The sequence below is a fragment of the Trypanosoma cruzi genome, genomic scaffold (genome assembly GCF_000209065.1).
Source record: "Trypanosoma cruzi strain CL Brener 1047053516623 genomic scaffold, whole genome shotgun sequence".
NCBI classification, from domain to species: Eukaryota; Euglenozoa; class Kinetoplastea; order Trypanosomatida; family Trypanosomatidae; genus Trypanosoma; species Trypanosoma cruzi.
In genome coordinates, this window is record NW_001849472.1 from 34731 (window position 1) to 57057 (window position 22327).

Here is a 22327-nt window from a genome sequence, read left to right on the forward strand (position 1 = left end):
TCACTCAGAGCTAAAAAGCAAAAGCAACAAAAACAGCAAAACAAAACACACAAACAAATGTTTCCTAAAAAAAAAAAAAAGAGAGAGAGAGAGAGAGAGAGAGAGAGAGCTGTCAGCGTGAAACACAATACACGACTTCATCCACTGGCCATTATTTCAGACGAGCGACCACAATGACCTCCACCCTCCCCTTTATTCCCCTTCGTGTGCTCCACACGTTCCGCGACTTCAGCCCAAGATAAACGCTAAGAAAATGGGGAAGAGGCCTCGTTTTATGCAAACGGCCATGCACCATCACGGCGAAGAATCGAAGGCGAGCCGCTATTCACAACGCGGCCCTTGTCAATAACAATCACACGGTCAAAGAAATCAATGTGTGATAGTTTATGCGTAATACACAGCAGCGTCGTTTCTTTCAGGTGGGTGCCCAAAACATGCCAAAGCAACGATTCCGCCTCAGAATTTAGCTGAGATGTGGGTTCGTCCAACAGAAGAAGAGACGATCGTTTGAGCAGCACGCGGGCGACTGCAATTTGATGTTGCTTTCCGCCACACACATTGCCACCGTCAACTATGTTGGAATCCAGACTAAGATCGGCAAGGTTGACACAAGCCAAAGCCGCACGGATTTCATCATCTGAGTGTAAACCCAGTGGGTCCACATTCTTACGAAGTGTGCCGTGAAAAATGACTGGATTTTGTGGGATCACATTCAAACGGGTACGAATGACATCCAGCGGCAATTGACAGATGTCGATATCATCAATGGCGATGTATCCCTCCGTCAATTTTACAAGACGAAGCAAGGCAAGAAAAATAGACGACTTACCAGCACCTGTTCGCCCCACAATGGCCAATTTTTCTCCTGCCTCTACATGAAAAGTGAGGTGTTGCAGCACCTTGGGGCCGGAATCGTCATATTGCATAGATACACCTACAAAGTCAATCTTTCCCCGAGTGGGCCACGAATCAAAAGAAAGCAAAGGCACATCCCTCTCCATGACATCTTCCCGTTCCAAGTAAAAGTACTGCAAAACTCTTTCAACGCTGATAAGATCCCTTTCTGTGGAGCTAAACGCACCAATAACGCCATTTACATATGATGTCAGGGGTTGAACATATGCAAGTGCCAATCCCAGCATGGGAGCGTGCGAGTTTCCATGGTAATAAATAGCAAGCACTCCAACAAGAATAAGCAACAAAATACCCACCAATTCAAGCCGGAGAGCAAACCATGAATTTAACATCACTGCGTTGTATTGTGTGCGTAGCAGAACCCCAACTTGCTCATTTACCCGATGCATGTAGAATCGAGCTACAGAAACTCCAAAGCTTCGAATCACCACTCCACCCAATAACACTTCACGCATGGTATCAAGCACTGGCGCACGGGCTGCCGCCTCCAAACGCCGCAGTTCGCGTGAAACGATACGGTATGGACGCTGAACGCGGTAATATAACAGGGAAAGTGGGATGAGAGTCAATAAAATTATTCCCGTGGAATTAAGAATAATAATCATCATTGAGCCCATAAGAAGAAATGTCTGCGCCAAAAGAATATTAATAATAAAAGGAAGTGAATCATCAATTGTGTAAATATCGCTTGATAATCGATTGATAATTCGTCCAGGTGGTGTATTGGAAAAAAAATGAAAAGTGGCGGACATAACATGATGCAAAAGCTCGTTGTGGATACGATGTGCGGCGCGTAGACCTCCAATTGCAAAAGAAAATCCACGGATAAATGCCAACAAACTATTAATTACAGCAAGTGCACTTAAAACATGTATAAATGCGGCGGTATCCCCGTCGCCATCTTTCGACCATACCACAACGTACTGATCACTCGCGTTCCGAGCAACTTGCATGGCGGCAACGGAGATGACAATAAACACCGTTAATCCCCAACCTACGCGGCGAAGGTAACAATTCATTGTGCTCCAGGCAATAACCCCATGCTCACTCACCTCCAGGGCCCTAAAAGAAGGTTTTGCGTCCTCAATAGAATCATTCTCCGTCTTTTTACCTATTCCTTCTTCCGTTTTTCCTTTATGATCCATTTCGCGTGGCATCCATGTGGGGGATGAGGCAGATGTGGCTTTCGATCGCTCCGTGATGGCGAGCCATCCACCTGCGCACTCATACACGGCATCCGCGTAATGTATAAGTTCCTCATTATGAGTCACAACAATGACACACTTCCCTTGCTGTGCTGCAGTTACAAAAACCTCTTGGACAATGTGGTGAGCCACCGTCGTGTCAAGGCAACCCATAAAGTCATCCACAAGATACAAATCCTTATTAGCATACAAAGCGCGGGCCAATGCCACACGTACTTTTTGACCACCACTCAGTTTTCTACCACGATCGCCCACAAATGTACGATCCAAATCTGGGGCAAAGTTATGACGGAGATCCTCGTCAAGAGCCACCGCCCTAATCACTGACTCGTATCTTGCAGAATCAAATGCGAGCCCAAAAAGAATATTCTCACGTATTGTCCCCGTCATTAAAAAAGGTGCCTGCTCTACAAACGCCATGGAACTCCGTGCAACGGTAAGTGAAAACGTTGGTGTCATAATAAGTTCCCCTGCCAGACTACTTAAAAATGCACTTTTTCCCGATCCAGAGTGTCCCACAACTGCTATTAATTGACCACGCAACGCCTGAAACCTTGAAATACGCAACGTAAACAACTGCTCCAAAACATCATCTCCACTGGATGCCGCTAAAATCAAATCCCCTTGTTGAATGTCGACCAAAACATCCGAGCTAATCTCTTGCCGTTGTTTAGGACTATTTAACTGATGCTGTTCCACGGGATGCACACCACACATGAGTTGATTCGTTGCCTGCAAAAGGGGTTGATTTTCCCCCGGCATGTGCAGACTTTTCTGTTCCTCTTCTAGTAAATTTGTATTTATTATGTTTTCCCTCACGTCACATAGCACCACTTCGTCGTCGGCACCAGGTATAACCGATGTGGTTCCATCAAAAAAACAGCCCTGATCTTTTGAACTGAAAAAAAAAGGCTTTAAACGCTGCCAAGAAACATACGCCTCCACAGAGCCATTGATCACCCAGGGATACGCATTTAATGGGAGGATGAGGGAGCCAAAAAGTGCCAAGGCGGTGACGGCTTTGCCAGGCGTTAGTTTTCCTCCCATCCAGATAAACGTGATGAAAGTAAGAAGTGACACAAGTGTGGGTGTGACAGCCCAGAAAAAAACACAGAAGGCGTCCAAAAACTTAAGCCAACAAAGATGTTTCATGTATCGTGATCGTGGAATCTCCACCCATCGCTGCACGATATGTGACAAACCGCACATTTTCACGCATAAAATATTGTTCATAATCTCCGTGATAGTCAGTACACGTTCGTCATTCTCACGCATAAGACTGGTCTGTACGTGTTTAATGCGCTTAGCCAGCTGCATATTTACAGGAATGAGTATAATTGTGACAACCACCCCGGCGACAAAAGCAAAAGATACCTGAACATACAATAAATAAAGGGCAAATGCCAGTTGAAGTGGCAAGGCCCAAAGATCATTTATTGTTTGCACAGCATCGGCAACACGTTGTACATCCACGGAAAGGTAATTCATAATTTCCCCTTCTCTCTGGTTTCCTAATTGGTGTCGACGACATCTGATTGCGCTGTGAAAAAGCTCGATGGTTAGAAGATTTCGGTTGTAAAGCGACATCTTCTGTAGTTTCATGTTGTAATGCACACGAAGAAACGTGCAGGTCAGGGTAATTATAACAATAAGCAGAACACTGATAATAGACATGTGGATGTCTGCTCCTCCATCTTTCCCTTTCTTTCCACTTGTTTTCGCCTGCATAAGATTGTCCACCAATTGACGAAGAAAATACGCCGGAAGAAGTCCACCAAAATCATACAAGAGACGCACGAGTGCGAGCAGGAAGTACGTCGGACCCCAGTGACGCACGATTGTTCGGATGATGGACGTGTGCCCATCAAAGCGCAAACTCTCACCAAACAAGGAGGATGCGGCCGAGCTCTGTATGAAAATATCTTGACTAGGAGGAAGCAAAAAAAACGCATGGGGCTTTTTGTCATGGACATGGCCAAGGCCGCCATCATCATCATCATCATCATCCTTATTATTTCCCTCGTATCTGTCTCCTTCAATTGGGGTGTTTTCGCGAAACACGAGGGCAATGTCATTCACCATCAGCCAATCCCACCCCACAAGCGTCACAAAGACAAGCATGTGCGGCACCGCAATAAACGCATCCATGAGAATGTCCGCAATTCGAGAACGAGTGGAGATAAACTGCAGTACTATTCCGGTGCACTCCATACCCACAAGCGCAAGCAACAGGAAGACAAACAATACGTCTGGGAGATTTGCGTGACGCACAGAGCGCATCAAAAGCAAAAGCCAGCAGACAAGACCCGCCCAAGTCACCCAAAAAATACCACCACCACCACCGCGCGCAGACCGGGGACCGGCCAGCTGATAGAGGGCGGAGACGAAAACACCGCCGATGCCCAACAGACAGCAGAAGTAAAAAGAAATCGGAGTAGCCCGCGGCAGACGACGTTTAAGGAACACCACAGATATCCCAAAGAATACCACCGCCAACCACAGCACCACAGCGTGCACTAAACGCACAGCGTAAACCGTCGTCGTCACACTTTCCTGCTCTTTACGACTCATTTCCCAATTTCTTTGCACACTTCTCCCTTTAGTTTCGGTGTCTGTGCCTTGGTGGGGAAACGTGGGGGGCCGCACCGATCAGTTTGCAACTGACCGCGATGCATAGCACCGCAAAAAAGAAAAGAAAAGGCTGAAGTGGGGGCTGCGGAAAACAAACCAAAACAATAACTGGCGAGCAGCAAATAACAAATGACGCATCATGCCAGCGGCAAAAAGTTAGACAGACAGTGAGGGAGGGATCGACAGCCACATACACAGAGAGAGATGGAGGGAGAGAGAAATAAATAGAGAGGCACGGAGGACACTCCTTTTCGATGTTTATTTATACCCCTTTTCCTCCCAATCACAACGACTACAAAGTAAGTAAAAGACAGCCGTATCAACGTGGGGGGCAAAAGAAGAAAAAAAAGGAATAAATGTGGGCCATAATAACAACAACAACAAGATTTAAAAAACTCTATCACATCCCCCCCCCCCCCCCAAAAAAAAAAAAAATAATAATAATAAATAAATAAATAAATACACCAAAGGAAAATAATAATATTATAGGCTGACGGCACAAGAAGTAAAAAGCGACTGGGCCCACTGACACTCCTACAAAGATTCCAGGATCATGTACCCAATACACTCATCTAACTGTTGTCCGGTCAGTTCTGTCATTGTGGAAACATCCCTTTTCTTCGCCTCGTTAACAGAAGAAGAAATTACACACATATGAGGCGGTAGTGGGAGTTGGCTGCGGCGCAACTTGACAATAAGTTCACGACAATTATCATAGCTTTCGCGCAGCCTTTGCTCAAGACATTTAATGCGTTGCCGCAAATCTTGACACATGAGACACCCATGAGACGGTTGAACAAAATGTTGCGGCATAATTTTTTTTGAGGAAGAGCCATTCGCCTCGGATAAATCAAAGGGATAAAGAATTTCCTTCTGCTTCGCATAGCATGAGGCCTCGTTATAATACTGCTGCTCCTCATTTGCAACAAACTTCCTGGAGGCACGTTGAAAGGCCGCTTTGGTTTCCGCTAGTTGTGCCTCTAAAAAGAGACATTTTTGGCAGCTGTTGGTCTCCAAGACAATAGAAGGATTTGGCAATATGTGCTCCTCTGGATTCTGAAGCCACTTCTGTTTCCATCGAGCTGCGGCCGCATGTATCTCATTGTGAGCACCACCCCAAAATGGTGTTCCCGTGCCGTAGAAACGACGCGTTGCGGGTTTGGTGCTATCAAAGCCAAATGCTGGTGGCTGCGACTGTGTCATCGTTCCCATTTCCGTGCGGCTCAATCGCAACTTAATTGCCCTCATTCGCTCCATCGCACTTAGCTCCTCCGTGTCAACTGCCACGTTATGAAGCTCAGGACACGATCTAGAGGGCATTGGAGTGGAGTGCGCACGCAACCCGTATGCTGTAGTCCACTCACGCAATACCGCCTTCGTCTTACGGCGTCGACTCGTTGTGTCTTCACCACCACCCGCAGATTCGATTGTCACAACAGAACTGGAAGAGAGAGAACCCACTTCGTCAAGGTCATCAAGAGACAAATTTGTTCCCGAGCACTCTTTGAGAAAAGAGAAATAGTGCTTCATAAAGACGTTACGGAAACTCCTGCCAAGATATGTGCGTCCGCCGTGCGACACAAGATATTTTTTCACTTCACTCTCAGGTTCATGAAACGATAAAAAGGCGGCTAGCCGTTTAGCCACAAAGGCAGTGCGCTGGTCGCCCTCCTCCAAAACAGTGCATAAAAAGTCAGGGAAAAGGGCAGCAATCACCTCAAACAGAACGGTTTGTTTTATGTGACGCTCCTCTTCTTTTCCTACGCCTTCCACTGCACCCAACTCCTCTTCATCCTTTGGCAGCCACGCTCCCCACGACATTCTTCTTCGATTCCTCGTACGCTTCGTCTGCGCATACACTGCCGGCACAAAATGACGACCGAGACCAAAAAAAGATGAAAGAGCCACGGCCTGCGCCATAAAATCGTTATCTGAATCGGTCACCGCACCACCAGTTGAGTGCGCACCCTTCTCTTTCTCCTCATCGCCTTTCGCGCGAGGCATCTTCGAGAGTGAGTGACCGTACATGGCACTCAATATTCCTTCAAGTTCTTCCTCACGACCGCAAAACTCAACGGATAAAAACGGCGCCAGATGCATTTGCTCCGGGCAAAAAAGACTGCAGAACGCCTCAATTTTCGCCTGAAGCTCCTGCGATTCTTTTTTCTGCATCTCCATTTCCTCCCAAAAGGCGGCGGTCGGCGGCAGCTGCGGTGCTCCTGCCGCCGCCTTCTGCACCCCACCACTGTGCATCACAAATAAAAATAACGAGGTGCGATTTCACCGGTCCCCCTTCTTTTTCTTTAAAAACAATCCCTTTGAAGTAAAAAAATGGCAAAGCAAAAAATAAAAATAAAAAATACACCAAATAAATAAACAGCAGCAAGCACCAGCTGGCCTCACGTTAAGCACGGAGGACTAGGGGGAAAAACACATCACGGCAACCACAATAATAATAATAATAATAATGAGGGACAAATAACTCCTGTAATAAAAATGTATTGCACACACGTATCCCTCCTTCTTTTGTTTATTGCGTGTCGATCCCATCCGATTCATCCAATCACTTCTTTCTTTTTTCCTCTTTTTTTTTCTTTTTTCTCTCTTTTTTTCCCCAAGGCCGTGCTCTCCTCTCAAAGCACCCGACATCTTTTATTTATTTATTTCTGTTTTTTTTTTTTTTTACCGGCCGCACAACACACTCGAGTTGCCCTTCTTTCCTCCCACCCCACTCATCTGCCGTTCGTCCTCTTCTCATTGCGCCGCTCACATCCCCCTCCAACGACAACACACACACGAAAAAAAAAAAAAAAAAAAGAAACAAACCGTCGATAAAATGGCACGCCGGGGATCCAGCGCGAAGTGTGAGCGACAAGGGGGTGGCGAGGCACAAAGAAGGAAAAAAAAAAAACCAAAAATGAAAAAGAAAACAAAAGGAGGCAAAACGACAAAATGAAACACACAAGCATGACGACCAGACACGCACGCACACACAGAAAGAAAGAGAAACAAACAAACAGAAAAAAAACAAAAAAACTTGGATGCAATCACAACAAGGATCAGGTTTCCCTTCTTTCCACTGTTCCATCTGCGTCCCCAAAGGAGTGGAGGAAAACCCACAGAATAAAAGAAGAAACAAACAACAATACGCACGCCAAAAAAAAAAAAAAAAGCAAAAAAATAAACAAATATGTTTACCAAGACCTACATTCGTTCTTTCCTTAATTCTCTTTTTTTCTTCGCCAACTCCTCCTCCTCTCCACATACCCAAAAAAAAAAGAGCAAAATAAACTCGAATTCCTCCCTTCCAAATCCTTGTCATCGTTGCGACCCCACACGCCAAATGCCCCAAACAGAATCATCGCAGTTCATCGATACCAATGCCAACAGCTGCACACAACAAGTAAGTCCCCACTTCACTCTGCAATTGAAATCCTGTCGGTAGGGTGTACGGCGTGGAGGCCAATTTGACACATTGGACGCAGAGATCTTTGAAATTCATACAAATTCGCTCCTCCATTCAACACACACACACACACGCAAACAACAAAAGAAAAAACGGAAAAAAAAAAAAAAGCAACAACCGGAAAAGAAAAAAAGAAAAAAACCTCTGTCAAGATATACATAAATTTTTTTTTTCTCTTTTCTCCTCCGTGAGTGGCTGTGACGGCCTACGTGAAGAAAAAAATGGAAGAAAAGTGAATTTGCGTGAGCCACACAAGTCAATGAAAAAAAAAAAAAAAAAGAGGGGCGGAATAAATAAACGAATTCACAGGTAGTGGAGGCCCGGTATATATATATATATATATGCCTTCCATTGGTGTCCATCAAAACATGCACATACACTCATTCCTTTTGTTATCATTTTTGCTTTGCATTATTTTTTTTTTCAAACTTTTTTTTTCCTTTTCATTTTTGGTACGTGTCACTTTTCTTTTTTTCTTTCTTTTTTTCTTTTTTCTTTCATTTTCTTTTTTTTTTGTTGTTGTTGTTGTCGTAGCAATAACCCTCAGTGTCCGTATAAAAGCAGCAACCCAAAATAAATATATAAATATTTTACGCATAATCGAAACCCGGCGTTTACATCGTCCTTACCTTTATGTGTATATATATCTATATCTTGTATGTACATATAACCGTATGTATATATCCCCTCCTTTTTTTTTTTTTTTTTTTAATTGCTTGCGCGTCATGTGTTTTGAGTAAACTCTGTGGATTCCAGCGAGCTCAAAGATAATCTGGTAAATTTTGGAGCGACCCGTGTTAATTTTCCCTTCTCTTTGAATTTTTCCAGTGGAGACGCGGGATTTGAGGATTCGTACTCGTCAATTGGGCTAAGCGTCTTAGACCGCATGATCAACCCATCCATCACCTCCTCCTCCTCCTTAATTCCCTGTCGCAGGGCTTTAACGATATCCTTCATCAATGGACGACAACTCTCGTCCTCCGACAACATTTTCTGAAAGAGGGCCCTCTCCACCGGATACGTATCCGCAAACTCCTTTGGAAATACACCCTGGCGTGCTTCGCCCAGTGTGCAAAACCTCTCATGCTGCGTGGTGAAAACACAGTAAAACTCAAGAGCGATCAACCCCAAAGAGTAAATATCGCTCGCGGTGGTTGCAGCATCCCCACGTTTCTGTTCCGGACTGCAGTAAAGAGGAGTAAAGGCGGCAATGGCGTGTCCCTCGTCACCTGCTTCCGAGTTGGATGTAAACCCATCGGCATCCCCGCGCAATTTATGGGGCCGCTTACGATTTTTTCTCGAAAGCCCAAAATCCCCAATTTTCATAATCCCAGAGTCAGACATAAAAATATTTCTCGGCTTGAGATCACAGTGCACCACGCACTGCGAGTGAAGATACTGAAGTCCCTCAGAAATTTGAAGAAGATGTTTTAAATTCTCCAAACGAGTAAACCCTTTTCTCCTAACAAAGTGGTCTGCCAGAGTGCCGCGCTCAAACCACTCCGTTTGAATAAACAGCACGGTATAACAGGCATCACTGGAGGCAGATTCCGTAAAAGGTGTTTCGTGAAAACTCTCCAGCGTTTCCGCTGAGATGTTGTCCATGGTGTCATCACGATGAAGAATGCCAAGCGTCTCCGCAAAGTTCCGGGGCACACGTTCAATCCAGGCATTGAAAAAGCGCACAACATTAACCGAATCAAATGTGCTATGCAGCACGGCTTCTTGGATGTATATCTCATTGTCATCTGGTATACGAATAGCCTTGACGGCGTAGGAAACGCCTGTAAATTGGTGCTTCACACGGAAAACGCTTCCTTCTGCTCCGGATCCAATCTTTTCGGGCTTTTGGAACTGCTGCTGAAAAAGTTGAGATGACACATTTGAATTCGGTTGAATGCGACACTCACTGCTGGGTTTGTCACTTATGGAAATTTCGTCATCTCCCGAGTATCGCCACCATGAATCTACATGATGCATTGAGTTTGTTCCCACCACGTTTACTGTGCTCGGTGGGAGCATTTCAGCTTCCGCAAGTGGAGTGATGGAATCAAAACTCCTTCCGTCCTCCGTGGCATGAGACGCCTCCAATTCTTTGTATGCGCTGTCAATGGATTTCACACTTTGGGGCGCAGAGATTTTGGGATCCAGTGGTTTCATTTTTATCGAGCCCGGCCTAGAAGAATTACTGATGCGATCCACAAAGGCGTCTGGCCCAACGCCCGTCGTATTCCACAAGTACCAGCGGAAGATTACGGCCAAAAATGCTGATAGAAACGAAACGACATAGCAGGAGACGTTAAACAGTAAGAGCAATGTATTCCCTGTATCTGTGTGAGACAACGGGAAGCGGCTTACAAGCGACATTTGTGAGGACATTGCAGGATTTCTTTGATTGGGAGAATGATTTGGTATATTCCCAGATGAGCCATCACACCCATGAATCCAAGAACACTGTTGATATAAGTTTTGAAGCTCACGGAGTTCAAGCTCATCGGCAACAATGTCGAATTCCCACGTATTGGGAAATCCATGCAAATTAAAGGACATTTTGCTCCGGTGCTGGTCGCTGTTGAGAGAAGATGGGAGATATAGGGAGTCCGTGTTTTCCGGCTCTAAAATCTCAACCGTATCCGCGATGCTCCTTGGTGTTTCAAGACGGTAAACAGGAAGAGAATGCACCTTGCCCCTGTCTGAGAACCACACAAAAGCCGACATGACCGTACTGAGAGGGTTTACGACGGATGACCAAACAGGAGCATGCTTTAATTCGCTCCAAAGGACGTACGTATTCCTATCAACTTCTCGGATCATCAATTGCTTATTACGAATATCGTTATGAGAACCCTCTTCCACAACTGGCTCAATATTTACCTTGTCAACAGTGTTCTCTTCATTCGTTGAAGGGACATATTCATTGTCGCCACAATCCCCCTTTTGAAGCAGGCTCTGAAGCACACGAGAGACAAAAAGTGGATCATGGTCACTTAAATTTTCTTCGGAACTTTGCAGAGGAGATTTTTCAGAGAGCTTGTATTGAGCAATACTCATATGCCAACTGTATTCACCGGGACGTCGCACATGGACAGTAAAGTCATATCGTACAACATGTAGATAAGAGAAAAGTGAGTTTGTTTCCGGTACCGGTTTTCCATCATTACTATCCACATCCATAATGTGCGCTGATGTAGTAACAAATATATCCGTTTCGCCAACTTGTACATGTTTCTTTTCTATTAGCGTTGAGAGATTCATAAAGCATCGTGGATGCGTTGATGAAAAGGGTATTTCACATGAATCCCCTGAGCCGCTTCTAGTTTTCGCTTCACCAGGCCTTGCTTCGGGACGCGTTTCCACCTCTATCCCTTTTCTGTCAAAACAACGCTCTGGCATCTGCTTCTTGCACCCAAATGGCGCCACGCAACGTCTCGTAAAAAGCATGCCGCCCTCCAGTAGAAAAGGGAGCGCAAGAGGATCTTGACGAATTACTCGTTCAGTCGGATGCTTCTCAATCTCTACACGCAACATATCTCCGCCTGTATCTACAGTCCACATTGGCACCCCATTATCAAGCCCGTAAGATGAGATCTTTCCATCCTTGTGCAACAGCAGTAGTCTGTTTGAGGGATGGAGGCGGTAAGACGGCACCAATTCCTTGTTGTCCGGACGGGAAGCAGAAATTTCATCGCCAGCGCTTTCCGTCTCCACATTTTTCAGCAAATTAGCATCCTGCGCATGAGCCTGGTCTCCGGAGACAGATAGGAGAGTCGTGCTACCCACACCGAACGAGAGCCCAAGGGTCAATATGCACAGGATTAGGAGCCCAATACGAATAGAGGCATCCGGCATTTAGGGAAAAATGCCACAGAGGAGGCACAACCCTCCAGTGTAATTCTCACACGCAGGGACAAACACAGGGATAGCCGTAGAGGGAGGCGATACTAACCTGCAGTTTGACCAACCACGCGCAGAAACGCCAATAGAAAACGCCGTCTACAAGAACAGAAAGAAGTGGTAAACTCCCTCCACCGTAAAACAACAATAATAACAACAACAACAACAAAACCAACAAAAAAATGAAGATGAAAAAAAAAAGAAAGGATGTCCTGAGTTGTCAGTTTGCCCGAATGTTGATTTGTAAAACTTGCGGTGCGATCGACTGTGCCAACCCGCTGGTCCCAATGAATATGTACGGTGAAGCCTCACAATGATGAATGTGAGCCTTTAGACTTTCTTTTTCCCTAATTATTTGCTTGCTTTCCACGTGTATCTTGACAGAAAAAATTTTTACTTCTTAACTGTTTTTGTGTTTGCTCGCTTCCGTGTGTGTGTGTGTGTGTGTGTGTGCAGACGCACAAGGTGGGAGAAATTGCAAAAAGGAACGAACAAAAACAACAGCAGGAAGCAAAACCCCCCCCCCCAAAAAAAAAATCACACAACAGTGCATGCAGCAAAGGCAAAGGGAATAATAATAATAATAATAATAATAATAATAATAATAATAATAATAATAATAATAATAATAATAATAATAATAATAAATAAAACACTAAAGTCAACTCGTTCAGCTGCAGCGCGCTATCGTCGTCCAAATGTCACCACCACCACCCTTCTCATTTTCTACCAAAAGACGGAGCAAAGAGGCGCTAACATCTCTTTCTTCGTCGTGCTTTGATTGAAACTCTATCTGCTCCCGAAGTTCTGCTAACGCCTTCGGCATGCGAATAAAGGCATCCACCACGCTCCGTTGAAAATCAACCCGTACGGACTGAAGAGTGTTGAGCTCATGGGCATCGGCGAAGGAGAATCGCGCCGTCAGAATGTGCCGCGCCGGTGGCAACTGAATGCCTGCAGGAATAAAAAGAGCCCGCGAACTCCACCAATCTTCCGGTAAAAATCCAAACTCCTCCGGTCCCAGAACCGTCTCCACACGACTACGTCTCACGGTGGTACTAACTGTAGCGGCACGTCTCTTCTCCCTGTAGTATTCCAGGAGCGATTCTTTACTTAAGCCCTGCAGCGTCCTCACGGCAGCCGCGTCGTAATTGGACGAAGAGGTTAGTGCTTCAAGGTAAATTAAAGAACCAAATAACTGCGCCGCATCACCATCTTCATATGCTGAAAAGTCGCTAATGGCACCCAGAGCGTCTTCGTAACGACCCGAGAAGCGTTGGCATGCCCGGGAAATGAACAGGTCCATGTTTGTATTGTCCAAAATAGCATCCGGGGCATCCCAAAGCCTCTCCACCTCGTCACCAAACCGGAAGGGCTCCACATACCGTTCAATGATGGCGTTCGCATCCAAATCTTTTATCCGGCGTTTGAGTGCTTCCAACTCACGCAGCTTTGTCTTGACGGACATACTCTCCAGTGAACGTATCTCTGACTTCACGCGCTCCACCATCTCATCGATGCATTTCTCCCCCTCCGTCGCTTTTTCCTCCCGCAAGTCGTCTGTCAATATTTCCACCGTCGCCACATGCTCGCGCCGCGGCGCCCGTGACATTGTGGGAACATCTTCCTCAGGCACGGCCCTGGAGGCAAATCGCAAAACATTCTCGGTGCCTAGCCGGGAATTTCCAGGGGGAGACGCCCCCGGACTTCGCGTATCCAACTTTGATCTTATTTCTGTGGGGTGTTTTCCGCGCTTTGTGGGTTCCGTCGTACTCCGCGTGCTTCTCGACCGACTCAACACGTCACGGACGGCATGAATGCGCCGCTGCTCCTCCAGCAGTCCGGCGAGCTGCTCTTCGAGGGCTTCCAGCCGCTCCGTATCCATGGCAATCCGCGACAATACAGAGCGAGTGTCATCCACAAGGCACTCAACAGCGTCGGCATGAACGGCAGAAGAGAGAGCCGCAAAGCGCAGAAGCTCAAACGCCTCGCCCATCTCAACAGATGCCTCCCCCACCCACCTAAATACCCCCTGCACACAAAAAAGAAAAAATAAAAATAAAAGGAACACAGCAGGAGTAGAATGCATTAAAAAGTAACAGGTAAATAAACCAGGCAATTCTTCCAAATAAATGCATACAAAAAAAAAAAGAAACAACAATCAGTTCCACGGCAAATGCACCGCATAACCCAAAACAGTGAGAAGAGGACAACGCCTGCATTCCATAAGGAGACATTTTAACACATTCTCTTTGAGCATGCGGCAAAATATTCACACTTCAATGCCGCAGGAAACACGAAAAGCGACAAAGAACAACACCAACAATAATAACATTAGTAATAAAAGCGATAAAGAGCCAATTAACACAATATTAATACCCTATTGCTTCCCACTCCTGTACCCAGCAAAACTTTGGTCAAATTGGCACTTCTTCCAGCATTCACGCTGCATCACCGCTTCCACACCAAATGCGTGTACCGGTAAATCACCCCAACGATAACGCATGATGCCACGCGGCTCCTCCGTGTCCAGAAAATAAAAAATAAAACGATACAGCGAATGACGTTTTAACTTCATCGCGCCAATTTCAAATTTATTGTATTACATCCTTCCTTCGTACTCTTTCTTAATATTACTTATGGCAACACTCTTCACTCATTGTAACTATGCCGAAGACAACGTCATATTGGCCCTCCTCAAAAATGTTGACCATAGATCCCATACAACGCATGGATTTTCACCGCGAATGCGTCTATAGACATACACGCAGTCATTTGCCTGCATCAGCTTGAACACATCAGATGAAATATCTCTCGTTAGATAAGAATCTGTATCGAGCCGCCAATAATACTCGTAGGCATGTAGAGAAGGCAATTGCCAAACAAACAAGTCCTGCCCAGAAACGGCACATGATGCGATATCCTCTCCCCTGATATTTACGCAGTGGCATCGATCGCATCCACGCATTGAACTTTTCCTCCGTCACACCATCCGGCAGCTCCCGCCAGAACCTTGCCACATCCTCAGATATTTACCCTACGTGCCGACGGTATCAAACACGTTATCGCCATTTTCATCCCGTTGAGTATGTTTTCACAAAAAAAAAAAATATGTGCACTGGATGCGAGAAATATGCAAGAAAGTGCGCCTCCAACAGAGAAAGTGCTTTCAAGCGGAAAAAGAACTCATTCTTTCCTGCAAGAACCCGTATAACCCCATTCACTGTGGAATATGTTTCGTTTTGACTGGACGGGGGGATGATACGCACGTCACAACCGCATTACGTGACGCCGGAGTTAATGAGGATAATGACGATGTCATTTTTTTTTTAGCAGGACCTCCTGTAACTGTGTGTATCCGATCCTTGTCATGACCTTTTGACGATGTGAATTTCAACCGTACGGCAAGGCAGACTCATTCCGCCAGACAAACCCACACCACAATGCATTTCTACAATATACATGTTTTTTTTTTTTTGTGTGTGTGTGTGCCTCACATACTCCACGACATCTCCATACCCCATCGAGACGTGCAAAAGGGAGAATAAGAAGAAAAAAATGGAAATAAAATCAAATTCATCCCCACACCACAACGGACTTATTCAATAGACATGTATGCACATATATATATCTGTCTATATACACTACAATTAAGACATTAATTATTCAAATAATGCTCCTCCCCATCGCATGAAACAAAGAATGTGCCACACATTCTACTTCTGGGGAGATAAAATAAATGTATTTTATTCCTTTATTTATGTTGGTGAAAGAGAGTTTTAACACGCCGCACTCCAAAGCTCTCAAAGCATCGTAGGATAGAAATTTAAATTCAGTTGTCTCTTTGCCCTCTTCGCATGCGTGCGTAGAAGAGAATGCTATGTGCCCAACCACAGTAATCACCAAAAAGATGCCAAAACCCCAGTTGAATGGCATCATGATGTTTGTGCAAAAGCGCCGGCATTTTCATGTCCCGCTCCTTTCCTTTTCTGTACCAATCTGCCAAAACCTTTTCCCAACAAGATCCATCCGTTGATACTGCCGTCAGGGAAGATTTCCCTTCAGAATTGCGTTTTCGTTTCTCGCCCATTCCGTTGCATAAGACCTTTTTGCCGCATGTCGCTGTCCCAGCCAAGTACTCTGTTGCCACCTGCGCCATGTGTGTATCGACAGGTACAATTTCATGATGACCCACCGCAAATAGAAGGATGCAATCTGCAACCTTTCGTCCCACTCCGGGAAGGGACAGAAGTTTTTCTCGCCGATCAGACAAACTAAGGCAAGGGTCCAAAAGATCGTCATACCACTTGTAAGACTGCATGGAGGAACAAAAGCAATTCACGCCTTCCTCCTTTTTCCGCCTGGTTGCACCACTGGATTGAATGATGGAGGCACATTGAACGATGTACTTACTGCGGTACCCAAAACCCAACGCGCGGAGTTCATCTTCCGACCGTCTAGCTAATTCATCCATGCTGGGAATAGTATGTAAAGGTATCCAATCTCCATCTCCCGTATCAGCCCTTTTTGCATTTTTTGTAGACCTCGTGGAGCTGTGATTTAAATAACCCACGTTTCGAACATCGCCTGTTTCAAGGTTGTAATCACACAAGTGGTCTCCATACGAGGTGGCCAATTTCTCCACAAGTCCTGTGATGCGCTGTACGTTATTATTCTGTGAGCAAAGAAATGCTAGAAGGGTCTCATGAATGTTCTGTCGCAAATGACGAATTTTCACAGAAGGCCCTTTGCCAGCATTGGAGGTGAGGTAACGAACCAAAGGATGGTTTCTCATGGGATTGTCACGTGTCCACCGCCGCCATAATTTCTGCAGGTCCACATCCAACGCCAAGTAATGCCGCAAAAAACAGGCTTCTGTAGACAAATCCGATGCATTCTTTGGCTCACGATGAAGACAGCGAAACCAAAGAACATCCCCAGAGAGGTCGTCAGAAGGATGGGACAAAGAGGGCCTCATTCCCCGCTTTTCTTCCCCACGTGAATAGACTGCCTGGAATTCGGGCGGATGGGCAGCATCAGAGAGTTCGTACGCTCCACGTTCCACCACACCAACCCATGTGCCTCGTGGTGTCCGACGCCACCGGAAACACTGTCCACCACAGAGTGTCATTGGCAGATTCACCGCTGCCGGGGATGGTAGCGCATACCAAGCGTGCATCATGGTCGCATATGCATCTATAAAAAAGGCAGTTAAAAAATAACGCAAGCAAAACAACAACAACAACAAATAACCATAAATAATAGATTTACTCCATTGCATAGCAAAATACATGAATTTTTCTCGTCGCTGGCTTGTTGATATTTTTTTATTTCTGTCTTGAGAGAGAGAGAGAGAAAGAACTCACAGATAGATAACGTTTTTCTCCCCTCCCAGGCAAAAAAAAAAACAGAGAACCTAATAAATTTGCACCGGGACGCTGAAAGCAGACACCTTTGAAAAGGCATCAGTTCGCCTGTAAAACCCCCAAAACTTGTTCCGCAATGACGCGGGTTTTGGCGTCGGGATGCATCAACGCCACCGACCCCAAGACGGTAAGAGCTTCTCCTAACGGTGCCTCATCCATGTTAGCTTCCGTCACAAAGATTTCTGGTGCTGCACCCAAAAGCGCCGATAGTAACTTCACTCCCTCGGACTGCACCTGTGGAAGATCGGAGTACCTGGCGCTCCCCACGGCAAAGGTAACTAGCGCGTTTCGGTCGGTGACATCAAGAAACATCAGTACACTTTTTGATGCTTCTGCCCGCCCTTTCAGTGTCTCGCCGCCAGATAATCCTGGAGATGCGCCGGTTGAGGCCATCACAGCCAAAAACAGGGCGTGACAACTTTCAACGGCTACCTGAGCAATATCTTTCTTACCAAGACGCAAAACTGCGGTACAGATTGCATTGGCAAGCTCAATTAAAGGCGGCATGTAGTGTTTAAAATATAAGCCTATCGTCGTCCCCCCTGAAGGGTGTGCCCGCAGCAGATTGAGGGCTCTCTGATGAATATGAATGGCAAACTCAAATCGTCCGAGCAAGTGAGGGGAGGGACTCCATTCAACAAGTGCATCGGTGGCGCTGCAATTTTCCTTCCAAAAATTGACCCGCTCCCTACAGTGCTGTGCCAGTTGAGTGAGTGGCAGCATGACAAAAGGGGTAACGGTATCACTAAACGCCTGGCGATTTAACGCAGCGATCATAACAATCGCTAAACACTCCACTGCAGACCGGCTTAGGCGCTGAAAATCCACAGGAAAAGGAACATCGCAGATCCCTGCGTCGTCCTCGCTCAAAAGCCACGGCAACACAACATCTTCGGCCCAACGTCCAACCATCTGTGCCCCACTCACAAGCTCAGTAACTTCCATTTCTTCTTCCCTTTCTTTTTCCGCAGTGGCGACCATTCCCACCATTTCTCCTTCTTCAGCTTCATGCTCATTCAAGCCAAGATTAGATTTCATGTCTTTCGAACAAAATAATGCCTGGTTTTGGGACAGAAGGAAACCAATACAAAAGAAACCGACACGACATATGAAGAAGGCGATGCTACCATCAACAAGTGAAAAAAAACCCTCTTTCATGTATCGTGACCCAAGGTGGCGTAGCTGCTCCATCATAACAGAGGCGTTGTACTTGCACACCAGTTCAAGTATTAGGCGCTGAGCATCGAGTGACAATTCTTCGCGATAATTTGGATTAAGAAGAACGCTCCACAGGAATTCCCATATCTCCGCAACGGGTGGTGGCATTTGCGTCACCGTGACAAATGTGGCAAAAATTCGTCTGGGGCAGCCCCGAAGAAAAAGCAATGGTGCTATTATTTGATAAATTGACGCGTCCGAGCTCAGTGCCGTTGAAGGCCCAGTGAGATTTTCAAGCCAGACAGTTGAATTGCTTGTGCCCTCTTCTGTGGGCTTCATGATATGGAGACAACTCAAAGAGAGTGCAACTAAGCCCTCATTGGTCGCACCGCATACATAAGCTATCTGTGACATCACGCGAACTAGAAGTTCTTGTTCCAACGGAGCTCGTGCCTCCATAGCACGCTGAAGCAGTGGGAGAATACATGCCTTTGTCCAGTTTATTACCCCCTCAGCCCAGTGTCGTCCTAACAATGCAACAAGTCGCATAATTCGCTCATTAATATTTCCCTCTTCCTCAGTAGAGGAATTGGTTACTTGTTGACTTTCAACGGTATCTTGGAGTGTGCCGCAGTGCAATGTTGCAAACGCCAAAATGTCAGCTGGTGTGGAGGGGGTGGCACAGATAGATGTTACGTTTTCTCCCAGCAAAGTCAAGGACTCTTTTATTAGCAGTAACACAACACTACCATCGCTAGTGTGGGCTTCAACAACTAAGCGTAAAGCCTGCTGCGCCGAAGATTTTCGTTTAACAGACCGGTCGCGTTGCGTCGCCAGCTTCAACAATGAGCGACAAACATCTTCCGGCCATACTTTTGCAAACAGTTTCGAACTCTGCAATCGGATTTGCAGTTCCTCATCTTGAATACGCAATAACAGTTCTTCCGAAAGAAGTCGCAATACAGGCCGCATCCGCTCGGGTGCAATGGCTCCTCCGTATGCAGAGTCATCGGAGGCCTTTGGAAGCGCGGAGAGTACATCCAGAACATTGCGTCTCGTGTTGGTGTCCCCATGCTGCAACAAGCGAAAAAGTGAAGGAAGAATGAAATGGGGTCGCTCAACGGCCGCACGTATCATAACTCCAATGACGCACTGCGACGCCCCATCGCGGCCATTCGAAAGAAGTTCCAACAGTTGATCGGGAGAGTCTGCAATAATGCGAAAGGCGGAGTTATTAGATGAGCTGTACAATATTAGCCGCGACAGCAAGGCGCTCAACTTTTGCACATTCTCGTCCCGGTATCGAAGTCCTCGTTGAACAATCGTATTATGAATTTGTTGGGTTAAATTCAATTCACTGAACCAAAGTGCAGCCTGCATCGATGGAGCAGGGGCCGCCGCTACAGCCGCAAGCGCTCCTGAAAGAAGCATTGTGGTGGCAAGAAACACGTCATGCTCCTTTTCTTCTCCCTCAAATGATGGCACAGAAGACACAAAGGAGGCAATAAGAGCGAGTATTTGTTCATCGGTGTGTTGCACCCCCATTTCACCAAGGCCGCCGTAAATGTATGTCCACGCATTTGATAAGCTCCGACAAAAAAAGAAAAGTCGCAACGTGTTTGTCCACATCATGCCACTGATGGCGTGATAGTCCTTTGAATTTTGCCCAAATTGCTTTTCAACAGCTCGCCGAGAACATTCAAGTGTTTCTTGTTTTTTAATCAGTTGTGCAAATCCATCCTCAAGAGCAATTCTGACCACTGCGAAGGTCTCATTCACCGCCTGCGTTTTCGTTGAAGGATCCGCAGAGTTGATGGAACTCATTTCCCAAATAATTTCACTCTGAACCCATTCAAGCGCACGGAGTAATGCCCTCTGTAAAATAGACACCACAGACCAAATACGGGACGGAGCATCACGATCCAACACCGCACGACGACTAGTCGTTGTCTGCTTCTCATCATGTTGATGAACCTCCAATACATCCAGCGCAATCCCATGAAATAAATGCAGCAGTGTATTGTTCGCCTCCACTGTCATAAGAGAAGGCACGAGCAACTCCTTTTTTGTCCCATCCCGTAATGATGCGTCATCACCGTCCACAAAAGCAGCGTCTGCCAGTGTCGTGGCTTCTCTTGTGTCCGCTATCAGTGCCACATACGGCACCACGTCAGCCAGTAGTTGTTGGGCAAATTGCACAAAATGGCTATGAAGTCGCTTGCCCTTGGCACAGCCATGAGTCACAGCGCGGACTGTACCGGAAAGAAGAAGCAAATAGCCCAACGTGAGACGACGATGAACACCCATTTGTTTGTGTAGGAATGATCTTCTGACACCAGGGGAACAAAGTGCCTCGACCCACGCTGTTGTGCAACACGGCCGCTCATTCCCCTCACCAAATGCCGAAGCCTCATCGCACAGTAAACGTGTGGATACGTATATCAGCGTTCTTAAACTCGCCTGGGAGGCCAACGCACATGTACACATGCGACACAGTACGACTGCACTGCCTGTTGCATCCGCATTGGTTGTGGATGAGGATGTTAGACCGGACGACGGGGGTGAAAGCGGTGCTTCATTGGATATCGGAGGACCGTGCGAGGGCAGCAGAGCAGCAACGGAGAGAGACGCACGGTTCACAGCATATGCCAAGCTACGGAATGCCTGAGAGAGATGATAATCGTGCAACTGATCTTCGCTGCAGACTCCGGCGCGCAGCAATCGTTGCAAAGCCGTCTCGTATGGCTGTACATCCAGAAGCTGCATGAGGCACCACGGAGACGATTGTAACAAAAAGAGACTTCAAAACAACAACAACAACAACAACAACAGCAAGAAGAAAAAAAAAAGATGGGAATTCCGCCTCTCAGAGAAATAAAAAACACGGTCAGGAAAGAAGTTTCCATGCGTGAACGTGATCGGACGCCACAGAATTAATTTGCGTCCCAAAGACACGGTGGGATAATTTGTTAAAACGCAACAGAATACGCGTCCCCGCTCTTTCATACAGCCTTTTTTTTTTCCTTTTTTTCTGTCATGAAGGATGCGCCGCACTTTCCTCCCCCTCCTCGCGTCGCCGGCGTCCTGCACACACCCACCCACACAAACGGAGAGACAGACGTCTGTCACCATTTAATTCCGCACGTTGGGTGGAGGGGGCGACGTACTGCGGTGGCGTGGCTGCCTGCTCTTCCTCATGTCATCAGAGACAAACCCATCTCCATGAAAACAAAAAAAAAAAACAAAAAAAAAAAAGCCAAACCAAATAATAGCAGTCAAAATATTTAAAAGTGCATAATTCACAAAATAAGTAAATAAAGGACACAAGACAAAACAAACCAAAAATACACAAGAGAATAAAATTCATCCCGCCCCTTCTCACATTTCCTTCTCTTTGGTTCCGCTCTAATATGTACGTATTTACATATATATACAGAGAATAAAAGATTCATTACATGGAAAAAGGCCGCGTACGTGGAAAAAAACAAAACAAATATGAACGGTGAAAACAAAAACAAACAAACAAACAAAAAAAGAAAAAATCCAAAGAAAATAAATAAACAGCATCCGTCAAGAAGGAAAAAAAAAAAAAATTGACCTATAAACAAATATACACATATTGCTTTTTTCTC

At 46.0% G+C, this 22327-nt stretch overlaps 6 protein-coding genes across 6 annotated transcripts, besides 25 other annotated features; all 6 read right to left on the reverse strand.

Annotated features, from left to right (window-relative positions):
* Nucleotides 1–3206: part of a sequence feature (heterozygous, non-Esmeraldo-like haplotype) that runs on past the window's edge.
* Nucleotides 80–109: a microsatellite.
* On the reverse strand, nt 273–4691 carry Tc00.1047053506559.100 (multidrug resistance-associated protein, putative; the record flags this gene model as incomplete). Its single annotated transcript, XM_816699.1, has 1 exon — nt 273–4691. One exon carries the CDS (start codon nt 4689–4691, stop codon nt 273–275), a length of 4419 nt encoding a protein of 1472 aa, XP_821792.1.
* Nucleotides 3207–3255: a sequence feature (areas merged during assembly that could not be assigned to a particular haplotype. This can correspond to areas where the two haplotypes were merged or to regions with more than two copies in the genome that were merged during assembly.).
* Nucleotides 3256–22327: part of a sequence feature (heterozygous, non-Esmeraldo-like haplotype) that runs on past the window's edge.
* Nucleotides 4106–4127: a microsatellite.
* Nucleotides 5173–5193: a sequence feature (AT_rich).
* Nucleotides 5194–5213: a microsatellite.
* Nucleotides 5286–7004, reverse strand: Tc00.1047053506559.110 (uncharacterized protein; the record flags this gene model as incomplete). Its single annotated transcript, XM_816701.1, has 1 exon — nt 5286–7004. One exon carries the CDS (start codon nt 7002–7004, stop codon nt 5286–5288), a length of 1719 nt encoding a protein of 572 aa, XP_821794.1.
* Nucleotides 7093–7113: a sequence feature (AT_rich).
* Nucleotides 7200–7220: a microsatellite.
* Nucleotides 7319–7364: a sequence feature (CT-rich).
* Nucleotides 7402–7436: a sequence feature (AT_rich).
* Nucleotides 7550–7576: a microsatellite.
* Nucleotides 7640–7785: a sequence feature (A-rich).
* Nucleotides 7872–7940: a sequence feature (A-rich).
* Nucleotides 8300–8358: a sequence feature (A-rich).
* Nucleotides 8681–8732: a sequence feature (T-rich).
* Nucleotides 8788–8810: a sequence feature (AT_rich).
* Nucleotides 8850–8901: a microsatellite.
* Nucleotides 8909–8931: a sequence feature (AT_rich).
* Tc00.1047053506559.129 (protein kinase, putative) lies at nt 8941–12066 on the reverse strand (the record flags this gene model as incomplete). Its single annotated transcript, XM_816734.1, has 1 exon — nt 8941–12066. One exon carries the CDS (start codon nt 12064–12066, stop codon nt 8941–8943), a length of 3126 nt encoding a protein of 1041 aa, XP_821827.1.
* Nucleotides 12252–12289: a microsatellite.
* Nucleotides 12540–12564: a microsatellite.
* Nucleotides 12682–12758: a microsatellite.
* Tc00.1047053506559.148 (hypothetical protein, conserved) lies at nt 12782–14200 on the reverse strand (the record flags this gene model as incomplete). The annotated part of the gene is made up of 1 exon (XM_816735.1): nt 12782–14200. One exon carries the CDS (start codon nt 14198–14200, stop codon nt 12782–12784), a length of 1419 nt encoding a protein of 472 aa, XP_821828.1.
* Tc00.1047053506559.170 (8-oxoguanine DNA glycosylase, putative) lies at nt 15944–17404 on the reverse strand (the record flags this gene model as incomplete). The annotated part of the gene is made up of 1 exon (XM_816703.1): nt 15944–17404. The coding sequence occupies one exon, from the start codon at nt 17402–17404 to the stop codon at nt 15944–15946; it is 1461 nt and encodes a 486-aa protein (XP_821796.1).
* Nucleotides 17577–21461, reverse strand: Tc00.1047053506559.180 (hypothetical protein, conserved; the record flags this gene model as incomplete). The annotated part of the gene is made up of 1 exon (XM_816705.1): nt 17577–21461. One exon carries the CDS (start codon nt 21459–21461, stop codon nt 17577–17579), a length of 3885 nt encoding a protein of 1294 aa, XP_821798.1.
* Nucleotides 21502–21530: a microsatellite.
* Nucleotides 21921–21950: a microsatellite.
* Nucleotides 22174–22288: a sequence feature (A-rich).